At 43.3% G+C, this 24,568-nt stretch overlaps 2 protein-coding genes across 2 annotated transcripts in view; both read left to right on the top strand.

The window, feature by feature from the left end:
- The window catches only part of tyro3 (TYRO3 protein tyrosine kinase), a 31,717-nt gene extending 20,233 nt beyond the window's left edge, over positions 1 to 11,484 (top strand). The window contains exons 8-19 of the mRNA XM_079527711.1: positions 399 to 541; positions 1,556 to 1,694; positions 2,210 to 2,333; positions 2,964 to 3,061; positions 5,792 to 5,887; positions 6,157 to 6,237; positions 6,731 to 6,823; positions 7,164 to 7,288; positions 8,276 to 8,385; positions 8,747 to 8,906; positions 9,279 to 9,415; positions 10,541 to 11,484. Of these exons, the coding sequence (XP_079383837.1) occupies positions 399 to 541; positions 1,556 to 1,694; positions 2,210 to 2,333; positions 2,964 to 3,061; positions 5,792 to 5,887; positions 6,157 to 6,237; positions 6,731 to 6,823; positions 7,164 to 7,288; positions 8,276 to 8,385; positions 8,747 to 8,906; positions 9,279 to 9,415; positions 10,541 to 10,997 (1,763 nt within the window). The 3' untranslated portion in view covers positions 10,998 to 11,484. The remainder of the gene's footprint in view (positions 1 to 398; positions 542 to 1,555; positions 1,695 to 2,209; positions 2,334 to 2,963; positions 3,062 to 5,791; positions 5,888 to 6,156; positions 6,238 to 6,730; positions 6,824 to 7,163; positions 7,289 to 8,275; positions 8,386 to 8,746; positions 8,907 to 9,278; positions 9,416 to 10,540) is intronic.
- Positions 11,485 to 17,871: 6,387 nt separating this feature from the next.
- The window catches only part of mgaa (MAX dimerization protein MGA a), a 43,884-nt gene continuing 37,187 nt past the window's right edge, over positions 17,872 to 24,568 (top strand). Inside the window, exons 1-2 of the mRNA XM_079529031.1 lie at positions 17,872 to 19,002; positions 23,014 to 24,160. Coding sequence (XP_079385157.1) covers positions 23,061 to 24,160 — 1,100 coding nt within the window. The 5' untranslated portion in view covers positions 17,872 to 19,002; positions 23,014 to 23,060. The remainder of the gene's footprint in view (positions 19,003 to 23,013; positions 24,161 to 24,568) is intronic.

Here is a 24,568-nt window from a genome sequence, read left to right on the forward strand (position 1 = left end):
AAAAGAGATACACATTCTCCCACACAAGACACACACTCACACACACACACACACACACACTCTCTCTCTCTCTCTCTCTCTCTCTCTCTCTCTCTCTCTGATTAGTAAACAAAGTGGTGCTGCATGAAGCTGGGTTCTCCAGTGCCTCCTGGTCTACAAAGCCGGTACTGCTCACTGAATGGAATCTGTTTTATGTACCTGTCAACTCTAACTGTGTGTGTGTGTGTGTGTGTGTGTGTGTGTGTGTGTGTGTGTGTGTGTGTGTGTGTGTGTGTGTGTGTGTGTGTGTGTGTGTGTGTGTGTGTGTGTGTGTGTGTGTGTGTGTGTGTGTGTGTGTGTGTGTGTGTGTGTGTGTGTGTGTGTGTGTGTGTGTGTGTGTGTGTGTGTGTGCATTCCAGTGCCCTCTGCAGCCCCGAGGAACTTGACCTTTGACCTGACGGAGCAGCATCTGTCATTAAACTGGGCGGAGCTTGAGGAGGAGGAGCTTCAGGGCAAACTACTGGCCTACAGGGTCCAGTGGACCCTGGGAGGGGAGGGGCAGGTACATCCCATAATACTACTGCTGTTGCTAGGAGCAACCGCAAGCTAGACTCTAGAGCACTGTTTCCCAAAAAGTGGGTCGGGACCAATTTGTGGGTCGCGGACACATTTTTTGGGGGTTACATTTCTTGTTTCCTACATTTTGTTTTTAATTGTTATAATTTCAAACATTTTCAAAAAACATTAAAGATTGTGTGATGAAGGCCGTATAGGCATTTGAAGACGTCGGGCACTTAGCTGTCCTTCTCCTACGCACCTGTCACATGTAGGTGTGGAAAAGCCTTGCTTTTTACAACAAAAAAAACCCAAACATTTTCATGAATTAACACCTAGCGAGCGATACACGGAAATAACCGGGCTATGAAACCCAGCACTTTAATGCCAATCCCGTATATGGCCAGGCAAACGGTCTTTATCTTTATCAGTACAACTCATCTATGTTATATTTACTGCACAGGCAGCCGCCATCTTGGAGAGGGCAAAAAAAGCAGAAAAGAAAGTTGCATATCGATGAGGCGCGCTCCATAGACTCCTGTAATGGCCGCGATCTTTAGCTGCGTTTATCTCCGAATTGAAGCTCAGATGAGGTGATGTGAGGTGAGGCACAATATTAGGAGGTCAATAAAAAATAAGCGCGAGGCTCCGGTTAGCAGATCAGCGTGTTTCAGGTAGTGAAGGGTCAGATGGAGCGAAGGAAACGGCGTCGGCTAATACTTCCGGTTCAAGAGCCGCTTCACAGGGTCCTCTTTTTGTAGTTTTTTTGTAGTTTTTGCCTGGCAAAGGGTAAAAGGGGTGGCCAAGAACCGCCTGTCTTTTAATGTGTATACCAAATTAAAAGGTTTTCTATAATGTGTTTTGTATAATTTCTCTTTTGGGTCACGGGCTAAAACGTGTGGGAACCACTGGGCTGGGGAGTAGACCAGCTGCACTACACGTGCAGTACAGGAGGGGGTGCTCATGAGTTTGTGATATTATTTATCTGACTGTGTGTGTGCGCGTGTGTCTCTCTCTCTAGGAGGCTCTGTTGTTTAAGGAGAACGTGGCTCGTCTGTCGGGGGGTGGCCGGTTCTTCAATGCGACCTTCCAGGTGTCCGCCTGCACCGCTGTGGGCTGTGGACCCTGGTCTCAGCCTGTACTGGTCCTCCCTGCTTCAGGTAGCCTGCTAAGCAGTCAGCTGGTTCTGGTTCCTGGTCGTTAGTGGTTAATTAGTTATCTACCTATATATCATCTCTGTTGGGTGTAAACCTCATATGTCCAAAACTGTTACTTTTCAGGAAATGTAGCAGATCGACGAGCTTAAAATGTCTTTTGATACTTATCTGACGCTGTAGTATGATCAAGTAGGGCGTTCATTTACGTTAAAATATGGACATAATAAAGAGGTTTCTGGCCTGGGCCATGGCTCAGTGGTCCAGGCACCTTGGCTGGCAATCCAGTCTGGCAGTGTGCCGCGGGTTCGACTCCCGATCCCGACGGCCTTTACTGCATGTCTCCCCCCCCATCTCTCTCCCCATTTCCTGTCAGCCTACTGTCTGTCCCTCCATAAAAAAATAAAATAAAGGCGAAAGCCACAAAAAAACCCATCTAAAATAAATAAAGAGGTTTCTGCCCGACAATGATATACAGCATATGTGAATGTTTATGTGTGTGTGTGTGTGTGTGTGTGTAGTTGAGGTCCTGCCTCAGAGAGGTCACATGTGGATCGGGGTCCTGATGGGGGTCCTTGTTGCCATCATGGTTGGACTCGTTCTCACGGTACTCGTTCGCCGAAGGGAGAAGGAGACACAGTTTGGGTAACTATCATCATATCTCTCTCTCTGTCTCTCTCAAACTCAAACTTTTTTCATCTAACCTTAACCCTAACTCTGAACCTAAATCTAACCCTGACCTCAACCTCTTTTGCTAAATGTAACCTAATTGAAACACACGTCATTCAAGGTTCGAAGGTCACTTTATTTTGTCTTGGAGATGAGGACCAGCTGCATGATTGTATTATTATTATTATTATTATTGTGTAACATGCATGTTATATCCTCCTGGTGAAACTCCTGGCATGTGTGTCAGAGGAAACCTGGTAGGGTTGAACAGTTACAGGGACATTAACGACTAAATTGGGGGTACAAATTTAAGAAATGAATAAAAGAAAGTGTTCAAGTGCTATATTCAAATTTCTCAGTATTATTAATAAATTAGTTATGTGATAGACCGGCAACTGGGCCCTTAAACTATTGGCAAAACACCCAGAATTAATTGATAATATAACATTAATATTTAACGGAACATCTTCTTTAAAACCTTGAACAACTAATGTTCATTGTGGTACCGATGAATAAGAACTTAAAGTATATTACATTAGCGCCACTGATCCGAGGCGGATCGTTTGCTTGATCATTAAAATAAACTGAACATGTATCTGATCCCAGGTCAGTGTTCAAGGCTCCCATGGGAGCAGAGACGGCGGTGTCCTTCACAGCTGCCAGGTCCTTCAACAGACAGACTCCAGACCTGCAAGAGTCCTCATGTAAGTTGTACTCTACTCCAGTGTTTCCCAACCTGTGTGCCGCGGCACTTTACTGTGCCATTTGATGTGTCCAGGTGTGCCGCCTGATTTGACCGAAAATAACACTAACCCCCCCCCAACAACAACGAAAGCAATCGTTGTTGTTGTCACACGTCTAACCATTAGACGTGCGATAACAACAACTACGGAACAATAGACTCTAACGACCCTCGGCCATTGAAATGTTAATGCGAAAGAGATGCATCCAGAAGACGCTACATTTCGCCCCCTCCAGTAAGACTGGAGCGCACGTAGACAGCAGACACATACAGTCCTACATGTCCCGACCCAAACACTGAGGAGGTAAAGTAAACGTGACGTTGTTGTGATTAAACATAATGTGCCACGAAAAATAGCTGTCCAAGTGTCCATACATGATCGCCTCGTTCGGCGAACAAAATCCTCCACAGAAGCGCAGTGATGCCTGATTTATTCTTCGTCGTACACGTGTTCCATGCTGAAAATGGCTGATTTACAAGCTCACAACGCGTTGCGGACGCAACGTGTTGTGAGCTTGTCGATCAGCTATTTTCAGCACGTGGAAATATGCAGGCTGTGAGAACTGAGACCCTTCACAATAAAAGCATGCAGCTTTCACAAGTTGGCCCATAATAAAGACAAGGAAAAGGATTAAGAATTAGGTGGCATTTCACATTGCATATGAGCTATTTTTTTCTCCAAAATGTATTTAAAAAAAATATATAATAAGGAATTAATTTGGATAATGGTAATGGAGATATTGTAAAAGTTGTCACTTTATTAATCCCCCAAGGTTTTTTTATTCAATAAAGTCTAAAATAAATGAACTTTCCCAACACTGTGTATATATATATATATATATATATATATATACACACACACACACATACATACACATATGTATGTATATAGATAGGCCTATACACCGTATATCTAGGTGTGCCCTGAGATTTTTAGGCTATGAAAAGTGTGCCCTGGGACAAAAAAGGTTGGGTAACACTGCTCTACTCTGCTCTGCTCTGCTCTACTCTACTCTACTCTACTCTACTCTACTCTACTCTACTCTACTCTACTCTACTCTACTCTACTCTACTCTACTCTACTCTGCTCTGCTCTGCTCTACTAAACTCAACTCAACTCAACTAAACTCAACTCAACTTTATTTATATAGCACATTTTACATGACCAGGTCAACCAAAGTGCTGTACAGGTTAAAAGAAGCAAAGAACAAACACAATACAATACAAACAACCATTTAAAACATGGAAATAAACAGGCATTTAGAAAAAATAAAAACAAAACGATATAACAATATAAGCAGACTTTAGCAGGCAATATAAAGGCACAAACAAAGCAGACTATTGCACTAATGAGGGGAACAGGGCCACCTCAGCTGACACTAAAGGCCAAGGAGAATAAGTGGGTCTTAAGCAAAGATTTAAAAGTTATGATGGTCTGGGCAGCTCTGATGTGAAAGGGCAAATGATTCCTGGGGGCAGCCGCCGCGAAGGCTCGATCACCATTTGATCTTTTGTTTGTACTGGTACACAGAGTCGGAGTCCTCATGTAAGTTGTACTGGTACACAGAGTCCTCATGTAAGTTGTACTGGTACACAGAGTCCTCATGTAAGTTGTACTGGTACACAGAGTCCTCATGTAAGTTGTACTGGTACACAGAGTCCTCATGCAAGTTGTACTGGTACACAGTGTCCTCATGTAAGTTGTACTGGTACACGGTGTCCTCATGTAAGTTGTACTGGTACACAGTGTCCTCATGTAAGTTCCACTGGCCTCGGGACTTTCAGTGGTTTTGCTGTTAGGCATTTAGCAGACGCTCTTAATCCAGAGCGATTTACAGTAAGCAAGAACAAAACATGGTAATACATCAAATACATAAAAATCATACGTAAGCTAAGAACCTAGCAATATCGATATAATGAAACTATGAGTATACACTATAGACTGCTATGTCTACAAAAATGCTATCTAATTGACATAAGTTGAGCCTTTGCATATGCCTGTAAGGTCGAGGCTAGGGGAAGTGCTACAGGCTAAGTCTGTCCTGATTGCACACAGCACAGCAGTAAATACAGGTGTGCTGGGAAACCTCTGCACAGCAGACTGCTGGTCAATACAGGCACCTGTATTTAGCATGAGACCGTAAACATTCCGTTTGCTCCCCTGACAGTTGGTACAAAGGCGTTATGTTGTTGATGTCGGGCAGAGAGTAGAGACCTCTTATCTCCATATTGTAACTTTCCGTGTTACGCCCTACTAAATCACACTACAGCGTCGCACAAAAGCATCAAAAGTAGCACATCCTTGAAGCGCGGCTTGAAGCGACGCATTTTGTGCTTGTGGGTCTGCTACTTTTGCTAGTTTTTCATTTTAATTTAAATATTTGAATATTAAAAACAAAAAAACATTATATGTAAAACGCTCTGCTATGGTATTTTTTATTTAAAACCTTGGGGAAGAAATTTGTTTTCATTGTGAAACCGATGAATAGCAACTTAAAATTATATTACCTTAGTTCCACTGATCCAAGCCAGAACACAATCGATTGATTGATTGAGAACTACTTTACTGTACTATTTTCCATGGCACTGAACCACCTATCTACTGGAGCTGAATGCTGATTGTGTAAAAATATATAATTTTTACATATTTACCCTGTGCTGTGACCGTGTTATTGTTGTTGTCTCCCTCTAGTGGATAGTCTGGGTATCAGCGATGAATTGAAGACCAAACTCCAGGATGTTTTAATACCAGAGAGGCTTCTCACACTGGGGCGCATGCTGGGGAAAGGTAATGGACGCACGCACGGACGCACACACATACGCACACACACACTTCTTTACAATAGAAGGTGTAATGCTGCAAAGCCTTTGCGTGACTCATTGTTGCAGTGTGTTGTGTGTACACATTGACTCTCTTGCACGCACGCACGCACGCACGCACGCACGCACGCACGCACACACACACACCTGACAAAAGTGCTGAATGTGAGTTTTTGTGAGACTGAAGGGATAAAACTCATTTAACCTGTGTGTGTGTGTGTGTGTGTGCGTGTCTAGGTGAGTTTGCCTCAGTCCGAGAGGCCTATCTAAAGTGTGACGATGCCTCTGTCCAGAAGGTGGCGGTCAAAGTTCTCAAATGTAAGTTACGTTTCCGCTTCTATTCAGATCAATTCAAACTTTAATCATACAGACTCATGGTCCAGATAAGAAAACTGTTACTTTAATCATACAGACTCATGGTCCAGATAAGAAAACTGTTACTTTTCACCATTTAAATTCAAAAGCATCAACAGTAGCAGTAGATTCACAAGCTCGAAACGCATAGCGTCTCATTTCGAGCTTATCATATCTGCTACTTTTGATGCCATTGTGTGATGCTAAGTATTCATTTACAAAATATTATAATTATTTTTTGATAAGGTTTCTACCTGAGGTTTCTACCTGACACTGATGCACTGACTAAACTCATCAAAGATTATCATATTGTCTAACATCTTCTGTCTGTCTGTCTGTCTGTCTGTCTGTCTGTCTGTCTGTCTGTCTGTCTGTCTGTCTGCCTGTCTGTCTGTCTGTCTGTCTGTCTGTCTGCCTGCCTGCCTGTCTGTCTGTCTGTCTGTCTGTCTGTCTGTAGCTGATGTGAACTCATCACAGGACATTGAACAGTGTCTAAAGGAGGCAGCGTACATGAAGGACTTCCACCATCCTAACGTCATTCAGCTCATTGGTACGCTTTTTGATTGTTTGATTGAATACCAACGCTTTGTCAAAAGGTACACTACATTGGTACCTAGTTATACAATAGTGCTAGGAAAAACAGTGCCCGGGGGGGGGGGGGGGGGGGGGGTCTTTTGCAGACAGGTGGTCTTTCATGGCGGTTTTGAAGGAGGGTAGGGACTAGGGAGTCACACTTGTTGATGGCTGTTGTGTTGGTACTAGTAGGGTATTCCACAGGTTGGGCGTATCAGAGAGAGAAAATAAAAACGAGTCCGTCAGGAGTCTGTGTAAAATTGTAAAAAACAGCACTTGTTGCAGCTGCTTTGATTGACAGGCTGTTCCACCAATAGGTGTGAGTCTCCACAGACGTCCACAGGGTCAGAGGTTACCCGTTCCCATGGTGATACTGCCTTTCATGAAGCACGGAGACCTGCACACCTTCCTGCTGATGTCACGGCTGGGGGAGGAGCCTTTTGTAAGGAGCGCACACACATGCACACTTTTCTCTCACACATGCACAATGCACATCGGAAATCTGCACTTATTTAAAGATTCTGAACTTTAAAGCTGCAATCCGGAAATTATTTTTATGAATAAAATGCTATTTTAACCACTCTATACTATGGTAGAGAATGTTAATACAATATAACTAGTATGTCTGTATATTAGAGTATGTTAATGCAATGTAACTGCTACATGTGCTGTGGTTGGAGGTGGTCTCTCTACTCTTCCATTGAGACATACAGTTGGGTGCCACCGATATTGTCCCTTATCATTTGACCCATTTAGGCCTGACCTCAAAATGTAAAAGAAATCCTTCTAAATCCTCCAGTTTTCTGAAATAAATATTTTCACGATTTTTCAAAAATAGCAGACCTACAAGCTCGTAGTGCGCCACTCGGTGGCGCGCTATGAGCTATTGTATTGCTATTGTATTTTTCAATAGCTAAATTATAACATAATGTTTAAAACACCAAAAGGAGTTCCCGCCCAAAATGGGTTAACTGTCCTTTTGTGTAGATCACGCAAACCTCAGCAAAAAGAAAAGGACAATATCGATGGCCTCCAACTGTATATGCGTGCTGTATAGTATGTGCTGGGTAGGACACGTACTGGTCCACAAGCAGCCCTGCCTGAAGCTCAACATCTCCCTCATGGAAAAGTAAGGAGATTCCTTCTCGATGAGCGCTAGATGTTTGGTTACCCACGCCGGGAGACCCGGATTCGAATCCGCCCAGTGTTGCAGGATAGACGGAATGCTAGCTTTAAAACAGTGTTGGACAGTATAGAAATTTGCATTGTCTAATCACAACTAAGACTTTTGTCACCGCCCCCCTCTGTTCCTCTTGGTCTTTCTCTCTCTCCCTCCCTCTCTCTGCCTGTCTGTCTGTTATCTCTCTCTCTCTCTGTCTGTCTGTGTGTCTCTCTCCCTCGCTCTCCATCTCTCTCTCTCTCCACCCAGCATCTGTGTGTTCAGACCCTCATTCAGTTCATGTTGGACATCGGCCGTGGCATGGAGTATCTGAGCAGTAGGAACATCATACACAGAGACCTGGCTGCGCGCAACTGCATGTGAGTCAGCGTGAAAGCACACTTCATGGACCTGGGAATGTAGGATTAGCTCCTGGTTTCAACCCTGGGTTTCCAGGGTCATGTCCTCTCTATAAACTCCTCTCCCTCCTGGCTCCAATGTTGTGGAATGACCTTTGAACTCCCCCCTTAGTCGGGACTGCAAACTCACTCCCCCATGTTCCACCACAGTCTGAAGACTCAGCTATTCAGACTCCATATTTCATTATATTGTATTTATTTGTTGTGTAAATAAATGCATTCATTATATTGTATTTATTTGTTGTGTAAATAAATGCATATATTTTATTGTCAGTAAGTTCTACTACTAATGCGTTAACTGTGTGTGTGTGTGTGTGTGTAGGTTGAACGAGGACATGACGGTGTGTGTGGCAGACTTTGGTCTGTCCAAGAAGATCTACAGTGGTGATTACTACAGACAGGGATCTGTGTCCAAGCTGCCCGTCAAGTGGATCGCACTGGAGAGCCTGGCTGACAACGTCTACACGACACAGAGCGACGTGGTACTGCACGCACGCACGCACGCACACACACACACACAAACACACACACACACACACACACACACACACACAGAGCTTCCACTGAAATTACATTTAATGTTGTGATGGGGACACTGGATGTGACAGTGGTTGATTGATATCACTCTCATAAAAAGTACAAATAGCAGAAACAACTTGCTGTAGGGGAAAATTGCATTTTAGTTTTTTAATGAAACATGTTTCATCAGAACACTTGAAGCTGCAATCTAGTGGTCCGTGGCCAAATACATATACTTTGGGGGGGGGGGGGGGGTCCTTCACATGATAACGTTTGAGCAACAGAAGTTTCTCAGAAACTTTGAATGACCTCACTTGTACTTTGTCGCCCCCCAGTGGGCGTTTGGAGTGACCATGTGGGAGATCATGTCTGTAGGTCAGACACCTTACCCTGGAGTAGAAAACTCTGAGATCTACGAGTACCTCATCAAAGGAGAACGACTGAAACAGCCTTCTGAATGCAGGGACGACATGTAAGTCATGTTACTGTAGATACATTCACTTCATACAGAAACATAATTGTCATTTCTCATAATGTATTTACTTTTCATTATGATGTTCATAATTACAAATCATAAGTAATTTGCATGAATATAAAACATAAATCATACCGATTCATGTAAATGATGACAGATACATATACAATAGTTTCAGTTAGAAGCTAAAAACATTTAATGATGCAGATTGTTATTTGAGTTGATTTAGCAGCTGAACAGTTCCGAGGTTCCTCCATATGTTACAAGCAGTGAATTGAAACTACATTTGTTAGAAATGAACATAGTTTGCTATTAATATCAGTCTAGCAGACCGTAACACTGTTCCCATCCTTTGTAATTACCTCCCTCCCCGAAAAAGAATGAGATTTGAATGAAAATTATTGTAACAAGTACTGAATATGTAATCAGGTAGTATGTTGTTGGTGTTAACAGCTTAGTTGACTGAGGTCCCTCAGGGCTCTATACCAAGTATGCTCATTTTCCCCCTTTACATCAAATCTCTTCCCTAAAAAAATAACCCATCTGTGCTTTCGGCTTGTAGATCTGATATTTTCACTGGATTTTCACCTCAGAATAGCGATGCTAGGGTTCATGTTGATAATATAACAATAGTAAATGGTGCATTTAGCGCCTTACTCCAAAGTGCTTTACAATGTGGAATACATTCACCCATTCACACACAAATTGCCAACAGCAGACGAACCCATGCCAGGAAACATGCTCTTTGTTGAGTTGTCTTCTTGCTCAAGGACACTTCAACACTCACCCAGGGGGAGCCGAAGGTTGAACCTATAGCCTTCGATTCCCAAAGGCCTACTCTACCTTCTGAGCCACTGCCGCCCCCGCTATTTATGATTTAATTACTGCTTATATATCTCCTCGAGTTATATCGTTGCAGTCTTAAAAGTGCACCACATTTCGAGCTTGTGGATCTTTTTAATTTGAATCCTGACAAGTACATTTTGGACGTATGAGGTTTCCACCCGATAGGCGATGTCCTAATTGATCAACAAATGTAGGGATTATTAAAGTCATATTGTCATATCTGTAACAACAAGTTATTATAACAATAACATGTATTTATTTATCTCCTTTCCTCAGCTATGAAATCATGCACAGCTGCTGGAGTCCAGTTCCAAAGTGCCGTCCCAGTTTCGAGCAGCTCGTCGGCCAGTTGGAGGCACTGTGGTCCAGTCTATCCCCTGCTCCTCTGCTCAAAGAGGCGCTCCTCTACGTCAACTTGGAAGGGGAGCAGAGGGGGCAGGGGGATGGAGGAGCCGTGGCAGGGGCCCCTGGCCCCGAGGAGCCCACCTGGGGCGTGCCGTGGCAGTGTGGCGGTGGCCTGGAGGGTGGCGAGAAGGACTGGCTGATGGTGTCTTCGGGGGCGGCGTTTGCGATCGGGGGAGACTACAGGTACATTCTGGGACCCCGTAGTACCCTGGAGGACGAGGAGGAAGATACCACCACAGAGGTGACGGGAGGAGGTAGGAGAGAGTCGATGGACACCTTACAGGAAGAGTTGAGGGACGAAGAGGAAGACGTCATCATTAACGTGTGATAGGCTCTGATCTGATTGGACAAGAAATGGACCACATGCACAACTCTCCTGTACAACCCAAGACCCAGCTGGTTAAATACTTTGTATGACCAATGAGTGCGGGCTTGTGTCACTTAACATCACTGCTAGGTGTCTACTCTACTCACCTGGGGATCCAGACTGTAGGCGTACTTTGATTTATGCTTAGTACAAAGTAGAGATGTACAAAAGTGTCGGTATCGGCCCTTATTTACTACAAAGATAGCCAATCTACATGCTCATAATGTGTCACATCGCAACCACGGTTATTTTGTTGACTTCTATTTCCATTAAGTTTTAATTAGTTCATTTTTCCTTGGGTAATTTGTCAGGGAAGAGATTCAAACTGTAGGAAATATTGACAAAGATGAAAACTACAGCTATTTTCTGATGATTTGAGATAGTTTGAGTTACTTTGGTAAACACGTTTGTCAACTAATATGCTTTTTGCACCCCCCCCCCCCCCCCCCCCCCACCCAACAACAATCTAGTCGTTGCTTATAGTTAACTTTAATAACCTTGACCGTGGCGCATTGTGGGCTCATACGTAGATTGACTATTTGTGTGTGCAACTGTATAAATCTCATATTTACGGTAGGTCGGTAAGTCCCTTGTTAGTCATGTTGAAATAGAAGCCAGCAGGATGATGAAAGTGATGTATGTAACTATGTATGTATTCTACAGACAGTCCACTGAAGGTGAAGTGATTCTCGGGGTGCAGGCTATTCTAGGGATAATGTGTTTAGCCTTTGGACTGCCACACATTGCCTTTTTTATGTATATAATATATATATTTCGAATTTTGCACATGTCCAGATGAACACTGACACACATCGTTGCTATCGGTGAGAAACCTCTCATCTCCATTTTACCCTTTTTTTATTCCCGTAAATGAATGCCCTGGCAGTCTTGATCATACTACAGTGTCACCCAAAAGCATCAAGTGTAGCAGTTCTACAAGCTCGTTTTGAGCTTGTAGATCTGCTACTTTTGCTCTTTTTTAATTTGACAGTTTTGGACATGAGGTTTCCACCCGACAGAGACAAAATGCTCATTTCAACCACATGCCAGCTAGGCTGGGTACTCTTCTTTGAGTGATTGTTATTGCTTATAGCAGTAACAACCACTGCAATATACTGCAGTATAGCAACGGGGAGACTGTTTTTAAACACTAGCAATTATTACGAAAGCTGAGTATAGATTAGTCTTATTCGAAACGCGTTGCTTGTAGATTTTTTGTGTGACGCTGTAGTATGATCAAGTAGGGCGTTAATATACACACACAAGAAAGTTAAAATATGGAGATGTTTCTGCCCGACAGCAACGATATGGTACCAACCTGAGGGCTCCTGAAGCCAACCAGCATGATTACGTCCGGTGTTTTATAGGTCATACATTATTATAACTGGGTGTACGTTTTATATCAACCAAGAATTCTAATGAGACATGCTACTTACATTACATTTTATCCACCTACAGTATGTACCAACAATACTTTTGGATAAACAGGAGATGGTACTTCCTGTTTTACTAGGCACACAATATAACTGCTCGTTGGCTTTGTAGACAAGTTTAAATGCCTTTTTGCAGTTGAATGTTGCACATCGCGTTGAACACTTAAGCTAAGCTATCCATAAACCAGCTACACCAACATGTCATGAAGTAACTATAACCGACTCTTCATCCAATCACTACAATTTGTGGTCTTAAGACAGACTGACTTACAACACAGCAGATTACAAGATCAGTCAATAGGATATATTCATAGAAAGCTTGCCAATACTTCTCTACGCTTTGTCATTTTGTATTGAATTTGACCTTATGCAGACCGCGGCCATCTTGCCATTAAGTTAACTAGAGCGGTGCCCGTTTTATGCCCATATATGGAGTTCTTTGTCAGGTATGCCAAAATATGGAATATCATTGTGATGTCAGAACAGGCCAGCTCCATATATGGAGATCCAGGGGTGATAAATTGGCTAATTTGGGCCCTGTCCAGAGCCTGGGCAGAGGCTTTTGTGCTGGTTCTGGACACTGGTGTATCCGACGGACTCGACACCGGGCACTGCCCTCCCTCCGTGGTGGTGTGAAACGCGTGTTTCAAATTCGGTGGGGCGAACGGTTCTCGAGTTCCGTCAAACTCACAAACATTGCAGCTGTACGAAAAGTACAGCTGCAAGTGTTTGTTTCATAAAAATCACACCTGAGCGGTGCAGGCTGTGTGTGACTGTGCTGCAGTGTTCAATGGGTCTGTGTGTGTGTTAGGCTGCACAACAGTGATACTTTAGGTCACCCATCTGTATTGCAGCGTTTTTTACTTTAAACGGACATTCATAGAGACACACACGGCCAGGCCCGGATTAACAATGGAAGTTAGTGGAGCTTAAGCTCCAGGGCCCGCAGCTTGCAGGGCCCTATGCGAGACAATTTCAAATAGGTACAGCTGTTGCTTCCGTCGAAACGGTGTTCATAGTCACCGATGTGATGTGTTCAATGTAACACAACACAGGAATCCCAGCTAGTGTTTTTGGTTGTCCAACTCGATGGGAGGAGACTCAAAAATAGCAGATACAGCGTCGGGTACTCGGGGAGCAGCCGTATTAACTCTATGGGACCAGTGGCGATAGTGCTGGCGGTGCACTCATTCACTGGGCGCGCAAACGCATAGAGTGTCGTTCTTGATTGTGTGACGTGAACGCAAATCACAGGGGCCTTTTGATTGGGTGTAGCGCCAGGGCCCTCGGAGGGGTTGATTCGGCACTGCACACGGCCAGTTATTGAAGTGGTGTGCACCGCTCAAAAATCCACTGTAGACATGTTATGTGCTGACAAGCAATTCCTTGCAGATGATTATTCTAAGTGTTGTGAGTTTGGAAGTGCTTGTTGGATATCACTCAACGGCCTTGCATACCACCTCACCTGTTTTGATTTGCACATAATGCAGGAGGTAGCTTTACTGAAAGCGAGCAAATTTCTTGACAGAAAGTAGCTGGACGGTGGATTTTTATAAAACAAACACTTTGCAGATAGAAATAGGATGATTCAAATTTTCGTACAGCTACAAAGTTGGTGAGTTTGACGATGTATAATACAATCGTGATTTTTTGTTTGGTGTATGGGCTGTCAATGGCAAATTGCAGCTAGTTGCCACCCCGCCATTAAGGTGGCCACGGTCTGCTATCTGCAACAGAGATCTGTCATGGGACATTCTGGATGCGAGTCACTAATGTTTGCAGCCTGAGGGACATGCCACTGTGTTGGGGTAACAATTTATTTAAATATTTATCATATTTAATGTCAACACATCTTCCTCTGACAAAGCACTGGCTAGATTGTTATAATATAACCCCCAATGTTTTATTGTATTGCCACTTCAAACCACTGGTTTTGAGCAACATGTCAAAATATGTTTGTCTACCTTTGTTATTACTTATAATGAATGCCTTATGTTCCTTATTCCTTGTATTTGGGCCATAAGGCCAATGATGATTTATTCACTTTATGAATAGATATCATTAGAAGCTCACTATTGATTAAATTGAAGCACTGTGAAATTATGAACTGAAACAATGCTGCCACTGTTTTCAAAGTGTGCTGTAGAAGTTGGGCATTTATATTCGCTGCTTTGTGAAGGAAAAAAACATTTCAGGTTCCCTAACAATGCTGTCACTATTCAAGTATGATGCACACTAATAATGAATAGGCCTATAATTCAACGTTGGTGCATTTTAATGGGACCACCTGCTATCCTAGTTGATTTTATTTGTATAATTGAATTTTGACACTTATATTGGGTTATGTGCTAGTCTCATAACTATGTAGATGTATATTGTGTTGATGGCGTGAAATAACTATAGCTGCCAGCCAGTTACAGAGTAGCACCTGTACAAGGTAGCCATTGTGTATTTGAAACCCATTTTTATAATATAGCCTACTTTGGCTGTCAACGGCAACTGACTGGTTATACTACTATAACGTCGACGTCCTTACAAGACGCTTGAATTAACCTAAAACATGCCCTTGATAATATAAATCTTACTGGACCGTTTCGTGTGTTGGGATATCAAGGGAGACCAAGTTTTAAAATAGAAGTTGATTGTTATGTGATGTCTGAACAATGCTTTCCGGACTGAGGTTGCACCCGCTTCTGATGGTTAATTCAAAAACCTTTTAGACTTGAAGACGTAATGATGTCATGTTTCTTACCTCTGGCTTCAGATTTGTCATCAGAACTGTGTTCTACTACTCACATGAATAAAGTATTATGAGTAGTCTTGATTTATCCCGAAAATGTTCAGATGCACTATAGTTAGTCGATGAGCAGCAATCCCGCATCATAAATTCCTATGGCAGGCAACACCGTCTACGCTGTAAGTGTAATGGTTTAATGCGTATTCAGTTGGGGGAGAACAGAACTGGTCTGGGCCTAGGCTACTCAAAACTCCGCCTGGGGACGCCATGGATTGGGTTCTTGAGTGTTCCCAGCTAAATGAAGTGGGCGTCCGCAGCCAAACAGGTCTACTGTCGCCGACATATCAATCTGAAGGTCCTCGACACGAACATGTTTGCGAACCATCACCTTAAACTGCGTAGTATTTCACTTTAAGTAATGTAATTTTATTGAAAAAAACAAACGGGCACAGTTCCAGTAGTAGGCCTCCGTCTGAACAAAACAGCCCCCCATCCCCTCCCAGACTGCATCGATATCCTACACATTGTTGTGAAACATAACATACGACTGACTATTTTGGTACGAGAAAACACATTTTCCATCTTTCAGGCTCTCTCACTCTCTCGCTCTCACACACTCTCTCTCACACACAAAACAGTCACACGGTTGAGGGATGACCACGGAAACAAAGGACAAAACAGATGGCTGGTGTCGCTCATTTAAAACGAGAAATAAACCACAATAATCATAAAATCGCATGTGACGATCTATCCAACGAGTCAATCTGATACAAAATATTCACATTTCAATGGTTACATACAATGTTACACACACGCATCCACATTCCACTAAAACACCTGGAAAGTGGAAACTGATTTAAAACAAAAGTGGGAACAGCTGATCCAGTGTGAAATAGACCGTACATCCAAGCAGAACCATCGAATCGTAGTTTAGTTTGTAGATTAATTTACAGTTCAATTCAACCAGGCATGCAGATTATAATCAGACAATTTGCAAGCATGCACGAGTACGCATGTTGATTTTCCACTGCTACTTTCAGTTGTTAGGTTCCAGCAGGTCACGTTAAAATCCTGCATTTTCATTTTTTGGGGGGTGAAAAAGCTCTTAATCCCAGATGAGTGACGGTATTCTTTTCAGGAGACAAACATGGCAGAACGAACGCAGTCAACGCACTGAAAGAACAGGAGCGCTTCTCCTACTATTCAAGATGGAGACCTTGGAAAAGACGCCACTCCCAATGACGTCAACGTGTCCTCCATTTATAGTTGGGCTACGTTTAGAAATTTGTCGTTTTCAGTCGCTTTGGTAGTAGGCTGCGGCACATTTCATTTCTCATGCTCAAAACAAAAGTACTTTAGCCTCCACATAAACCAGTCATCATTAATGGGACCCCCCTCCCCCCATTTTTTAAAACAAATTTCAAGTTCTTTGGCATGTTCAGCATGCAATCAATTGACATTTCATCAAAATTTAGTTATTTGTTGAATAGTCTTTCCCAATTTCATTTAAAATGGTATTGCCAGTCACAACACTAATATCAGGTGTTTGTCATGTTGATCAAAATGTAGGCCTATTACACTGGTTCTGTTGAATAGTATTATCTGACAAAACATAACTAGGCATTGGTTCATATCGCATGAGTCAATACAGTGGTTTGGCCAGTTGTCATGTTTGTGTCATAATATTTGCAGTTGTCATATCAGACCAGTCTAGGACCCTGAGGGGATTCCTGCACCATAGGCAACCTTTATGATCAAAAGAGCCATTTCTGGCCCAAAAATTATAAAATCAGTCTAGAACCACTGTTTGTACATCAAATTCTTACAAGTAGCCTACATTTACTTTGCAATGTGCTTGTTACGGAAAGGTCTTTAATATTACATATTTTGTTGTTTGTTAATTTTCATCTGAGATCAAACCTACTGCCTTCAGGATTGGTGGTGGAAGCAGACAAATCTATTAAATTCTAGCCTATATTTTTTATAGGCTACTGTAGGGAAATCAAGAATAACTTTAGGCCTAAAACAATTATTAAAATGTTAAACTAACAGTTATTCAGAATCAGTTTAAATAGGCTAAAGAGCCGCAGGTTGCCTAGTGGCTACTCTGCCCTATCTGTAGGAGTTATACTCGTGGAAGGTATTCAGGTGAGCCCGTGCTGGCTGCCATGGATGGGTGCATGTGAACAGACATCACAGCGGACGCTGGCCTGCAAATGCTGATTGACTCTGAGACATTCATTTCTAAAAGATGCGTTCCATGCTGCAAGGGAAGGAGAAATCTGTTGTGATGTGGATGAGAATCTGTGGCCAACATAGGCTACAGATTTCACTGTAAACCCCTCCCCCATAGCTGTGCATGTACAGTCCTGACTATGGATTTTCTCCCGTTTACATACATCATTGTGTGGTTTCATGCTGTACGCAGAGATGTAAAACTGTATTTCAAACGACATGGTCTGTCAAGAAATTACAGTCGCCTACAAACGGTAAAAGCATAAACTGTGATTGAATACTGTCCAATTTCTTGTAATTAATCTCGTAATGTGTAACTTCGTATGCTGTTGAAATTGATATGACAGAACTGCATCAGTGTCAACACCTTAGCTATAGATTACACACTAGAAAATAAAGTAGGCTACAGACATTGGCTAAGCATTTCGACTATTGTGATAATTCACACATTGAGGACTCGACATTCTGAATTTAGTTTGTTATTGACATCACTGGCTGCTGCCATACTTTGGGGGAGATAACCTAAGGATTCCGAGCATGTTATTAAAGGACTAAAACATTAAACTAGGACTGTTCCAACATGATACCACTGTCCTATTACTGACTGCTGCTACAACATTAAACCAATATCCTAACATTAAACTACGGTTGAACACCATATCCATATCCTAAAATTAAACGACTAACATGATCTGTGAAATCAAAATGCACACATGAGCCTTACGTATCTGTTGTGCTGTGTAAATGTGTATAAACGCACTACAGTTTAAAATGGAAGCTATGGACGGGCGAGGTTCGGTTCACTAGACAGCTCCAACAAAGCACCGCGATGTGCTCCTGATGGCAATAACGAACGTTAGGAACAATACAACGGCCATGAACACGTTTTAACAAACCAACACTAGCCGTGGTTATCCGCCGGTGAATGGTCTCTACTAGGCTCTAGCTGTGGAGAGGAGGTTGTAGCTTCAAGCAGAAACGTTACCATTGCATGTGGAATAGGGTTGTAATCATTATGTGTCTGAATGTTTTTTCCGTTTGGATGTTTATCGCAGAAAAGGTCGAGACACTGAACCTGAACACACTGACTGACGTTTGACTCGAAGCGTCCCAGAACCGGACGTTGGTGACCTTAAACACCGGTAAACCTGAACCGACACGAAAAGAAAGACGGCACACATGACACGACGACACCGCTGGTTGCGTCCGAGTTTGAGCCCCCTGACTTGGGTGTTTCTCCGCTGCGTGGTACCGTACCGTGCCGTGGCAGACAGTCTCTGTCTGGACTGGAGTGAGTCTGACTCTGGACCGGACCGGACCGACCGGGGTTTGTTTTTGAACGAGACAGGAACAAAATGGCGGACCTAAGCATGCGCGCGCACTACTTGTGCGCTCATCTCTGGTCACGTGACGAGCCCCGCGCATGGTTGCTTTTTCACCTCCCCCAAAAGACACCATGTTGTTGTGTGTTTTTTTCCGAATGGGGAAAAAAAAGAGACGATAGCACGTGGATTAAAACAGCACCGTCGACGTTACGTGATCATAACCGATGTGTCACAAGGTAATCCGTATGTATTTGAAAGGTACCTGGGGAGACATGTTGAGTTTTGTATGTTTAGCTGTTTGGGTAATTATCTGGGTCAACCTGAGGTCCGGTTGTCAAAGCATACACGTCGAAGCAAACACTCACGTTCCAACGGTTCGGGGCAGTGCGCATTTCTCGGCCGCCATCTTCGATCGGCCATGTTGACGTCGTGACAAACGAACTGAAGACAACGGCTGGTAGAATAGAATGTGTGTTATTGATATGCTATAAGAAATGCAGTGAGTTATAGCATGGAGCCGTGGGTTCAGGCCTGTTTATTTGACCATATGGCTGCTATGGATAGAAGCTAACATTGGTGGATGCATCGTGCAGCCGTGCCAGGCCAATGATTCTGTCAGATGGTGAAGTCGGTAGGTAGCTAGTTAAACTGCTAAGTTGATGGCTTTATGTTGCAGTTTGAAAATGCAGAGCTTCAAGTGGTCTATATTGTGTAAGTAAGAAGAAAAACAAGTCTATGCAGATCTCGGTTTTCAACTGGTTGCAGGAAAGTTACTTAGATTTTACTCTGGCTGGAAAAAAAACTATGCCTGCCTGCTAGCATGTCGTTTGAGAGGAGACTCGTGTTTTGGGTTCGATTCAGAACTTTTTATACCTGCACTTAACAAACCATCTCCGCTCCCCAATAGCATTGAGCTAGCTAATTGCTAGCTGTGCTGCTGGGTGTTTCACAAGGGTAGGCGTGGTTTAACAAGTGCAGGGTTCTGAAAAACTGCGCTGGTGAGCCAGTGCCGTGTCCACAGCAGCCTTGTGTGTCAATTGAGTTGCATATCAGTAGGTTGTGATTTTGTGAATAAGTCATAATCTATTTAGAAATTGTATATATGAAATATATATTTGGTTAAATGTAAACATTCAATGTATCAGTGGTTTGCATAAACATACAATGCAGGCTGAGCAGTACAGGTTTAAAGTTGAGGTTAATACAAAGTCCGGGTAGCTCAGTTGATAGAGCTCTAGCCTTTGGACCACAAGTTCATGGGTTCAATCCCGGGCACCGCCAACTCAGCGTGAGTAGCACGGCTTGGGCGCGGGAAGTAGCCTACTGGGAGCTAATGGTAACTGTGGTGCACCACCTCAGTAATCCATCTCCCAGGGGTCTAGCGCATTGTTACGGCAGCAGACTGCCGCATGTTTACCGGCTGATACCGACAATAAGCCACTCCCGACCTACTTCTTCTTAACACAAAGATTAGTCACAGTAAGACTAGGAACCCACGTTACCCAACCCACCCTTGTGCGCTAACATAAGCGCATGGACGCTGTTTTCCGCCTGATCCATGTTAACAATTGCAGCCATTGCCCATTGTCAATAGCACAGACAATCCATTGGAGCATGTGAAGATTGTTTTTCCGCTCGGGGCATAAAAAAAGGTTGATGTCCTGCTGTGGCCAGGATTAGCGAGTACAATACATGTGCGTGAGCGACAATTTTTATGGTGGACACCCAGCGTTCGTAGTAATAATAAACATGTTTTTTGCTAGCTTGACTAGACGACTCGTGAGCCAACAAGAACTTGCATCAGGCACACAACACTCGTAAGTGAAGCCCATTCCACACCAATGATTTGTAACTTTTCACTGCAACGCTCTGTAGCGGTTTTGTTGCATTGCAAATCATGGTGTGACTGGGCTAGAGTGGTGGTCTCTGGGCAAAACACCTCGTTTTTGGCTGGCTGGCTAGTTTGTTCAAAATGAAAATCTAACTAGAAAAATTACTTAAACACGGATGTTTTCTCTGTGCTTCCGCGTGAGAAACAAAATTGTCAGCGTGACCATGCGGCCCCTAGTTGGGGTCCGTTGAAAATACCATGCTGTCCAACACAGAAGAGGAAAGACGTGGAAGCCGAGAGAAAGGCATTTCCAAAAATGCAGTAACATTTCTTGCTAGACTGTTTCAATGAGAGTCAAACGGTGACTCATAGCTTAGCGAAAAGCGCCATCTAGCGTAATTTTACACTGCAAACACCATCATACGTTGAAATATGTCCTTGGTGGTGTGGGCTTTGGATTGACAAGCATCAAAATATTTCCTTGGCAGTCAGTGGGTCCTGTTGGTGATAGTGCCCCAAGGACAGTATTCTAAAGGCTCATACATAGTCTGGATTTTCGGTGGTTAGGTGACCACCGAACTACAACATGACGTCACGAGCCGTGGTGAAGAGCAAACCACCGCCACCGCTCCAGCCCTTCTCTCTGTTTTTACTCACCACCGCTCAACGTTATTTCAGCTCTGGTGGTCAGCTCACCACCGGAGCGGTGGTCACCTCACCACCGAAAATCCAGACTATGAAAAGGCCTTTAGTTAGTTTTGATTGAATTAATTCATAACAGTGTGCAAATAGTATAATGGTACGATACGATTATACAATGATGCTAAAAGGGGTAACACAAAAAGCCCTAAGGGCTTAATTGTTTCCATTGTGGTCCTATGAATTCAGTCCATGAAGGTTGGTCCGACAGTCTGTTCATGAAAAAAACAACACATCTCAAACTACTGGCTGCCTTCTCATGGAATCACCCCATTCGACTGGTATCATGTATTGAATCGGCGAAATCATCCGTTATCAGCATGTTTGAATGGTGCCAAAATGTCCATACTGGCATCCTCACTGTTCAGTATGTCATTATCTGCAATTGTAGCATTGTCATTATCACTGATGTCCTGACGGAGGGGCACCGTGTCTGGAGGCGCTAGCCGAGCGAGTCGCCGTGCCGAGCGTTGCGAAGGCCACCAGACCCGACTCAGCGCCGTCCGAGTTACGTCCTGATAGGCAGAGAATAGTATATATTAGTAGCTCCTAGTTCCATGCACCGACAATAGTTGGAAATGACACGTCCACCAGGGGGAAACCTTGACCAGGAGGCTATGTGGTGAGGATGCCAGTATGGACATTTTGGCACCATTCAAACGTGCTGATAACGGATGATTTCGCCGTTCCAATGCAGAGATAACGGTCGAATCCGCTGATGGAATTTGCTGTTCACCTTCATGCTCCCCAGATGATGAATCATATTGATGATGATGACCCCATGGCCTTTAGTCTAGCACAGTGCCCCACCATTAGGCCAATATTTAACATGTGCACACAAGATCTTAAAATAGAATTCTGTATAGCTGCCGGATTGCCATGAAACTTGCTGAGGAGCCCATTGATCTTTCCTGGAGGATGAATCCTTAAACCATTTCAGTGACCCTATGGCTTTTTCCTTTGCGCCAACCTCAGGTCAATACGTCGGCTTTTCCACACAAGTCTTGTGTGGAAAGCTAAATCTTGTCAAGATAATGCATAATCAAATAGGCAGAATGAACCAAAAGGTCCGTTTTAGTAGGAGTTTTGTTCCCTCAGCCCTCAGCCATTAAACAAACTGCCGATAGGATGGTTCTGTATACTGTGGGGACCTCATGTTTTTGTATTGTCATGTATTGTATTGTATGTGCTCTGTGTTTGTGATGTGGATGTGAAGACGAATATCCTTCGGGACAATAAAGATTTTTATTAATATTAACCATATAAACACACAGACTGACCTTTACTGCTCCAGAGGGAAATTCAGTTAAGTGATTTTAGTGACCACAGCCTTTATTTGTATCTCCCAAATGTTTGTTCTCTGTTAAAGGCAGTTTGCCAGTTGCAGCCCATGGGGCTGATTAACCTCTTTAGACATGGTCAGTGTTAAGGGCTAGAACTGGAAGTTCCAGTTCTGTTCTTGTTCTTCTTGATGTGATGACCTACCTACTAAACAGAACATTCTTGTAATAATCCCTTTATAAACTTCTCCTATATCAATTCTCAAATCTGAAGTTCTAATGGATGGATTTGATCTCGGTTCACGTCCTGAGAACCTAGAATATAGAGTTGGTTTTTCATTCTAGCCATATAACCAGTTTATAGATGACTACAGATTTTCATTTGAGATTATGGGACAAGGTGTCTGTCTTTCTGAATAACTGTCTCTGTTTTTCAGGAGTCATGTATGACTAGTGGAAGCCTTCAGATGTCTGTGACTTGTTCATGGCTACTACGAGGCAGAAGAGGGGAATGGTGCGTCATGATGAAGGGGCAGCAGCCCCTAAAGCAGCATCTGCCGCCCCTAAATCAGTATCTGCAGTGGACTCACCATCTAGTCTCTTTGTTGTCATGAAACCTGGGAAGGCGAATGAGGGCACGATGGGAGAAGGCCTTCTTGTTAATGCAGATGAGGCAAAGATGCTGACAAAAACTAGATCTCACATGACCTCGACAAAGGAAGCGGTCAAAGTGTCTGCTACATTTCCCATGCCTTTAGAAATTCTGTCGGCAGACAGTACCTGCAAAGGCATTAAGGTCACACTAGATAACAACAATATGTGGAACGAGTTCTTCAGATGTAAAACGGAGATGATTCTGAGCAAGCAAGGTAGCAGGATGTTTCCCTATTGCCGCTTCCGCCTTGCTGGCTTGGAGCCATCTAAGAAGTACTCTTTGTTGATCGACATCCAACTGGTGGATAGTAACCGTTACAAGTGGACTGGGGAAGATTGGGTAGGAGATGGGAGAGCAGAACGGCAAGTGAAAACTAGTCCCTTTGCCCATCCAGATTCTCCAGCAACAGGTCAACACTGGATGCAGAATCCAGTGTCCTTTTACAAACTCAAGCTAACCGACAGTGTCTCAGACCAGGAGGGGATGCTTGTCTTGCATGCATTGCACAAATACATACCACGATTGCACGTGGTTCCTTCTGACAAATCGCCTAAAGATTTTAAACTCAGCAGCCCGCACATTACATTCACTTTCCCCCAGACAGAGTTCATTGCGGTAACAGCCTATCAGAACTCGAGGTTTGCCCAGCTGAAAGTTGACTACAACCCCTTCGCTAAAGGATTGAAGGAGGATGGTTCGAGTTCATGGGGTCTAAAGCTGAAGTCAATCTCTGGCAAAGACTTGAAGAAAGAGGAATGCTCAACATCTAAGGAGGGAAATTCTATGAAAAGGAACTTGAAGTCTTTACTGGCAAACAACAAGCCCAGAAATGCTAAAGTGTTGGACCAAAAAAGCCCTCCGTCAGTCCCTCAGAAAACGACTACAGACAAAGACCAGTCTGCTAACATATCCCCTGCGGAACGTTCTTGGTAAGAATGTGCCATTTATTTAATTCATTAGTAAAGGTGTCCTAATTAGTTATTAGTCATAATGGTACATAAGCACTGATGTTGGTGAATAGAGCACAGATTTATGTAGTGATCCAGCAGTATGTCAAGAAGTGTAAAAAGTACTTTTTATGGTAGGACTGTTTGAAAGCTACACTATAGACCTTTCGCTAAGTCCCACCCAGTGGCACACACTCTACTGGTTCTAAGACACCATTGTGTTATTGGTGTTACTGGTATTCCTATTCTTGCTATTAATGGTGCAAATGATTGTGTGTGCGCAGGCGAAATAACATTGGTAGCTATGGCAGGAGACCGATTTAGCGAAAGGTTTATTGTGTTGGCATCTGTTATGTTCTTCATTGAAGTTCTTTGCTCCTATGATAGATG

This window comes from Electrona antarctica, assembly GCF_951216825.1.
Source record: "Electrona antarctica genome assembly, chromosome: 18".
Taxonomy (NCBI): domain Eukaryota; kingdom Metazoa; phylum Chordata; class Actinopteri; order Myctophiformes; family Myctophidae; genus Electrona; species Electrona antarctica.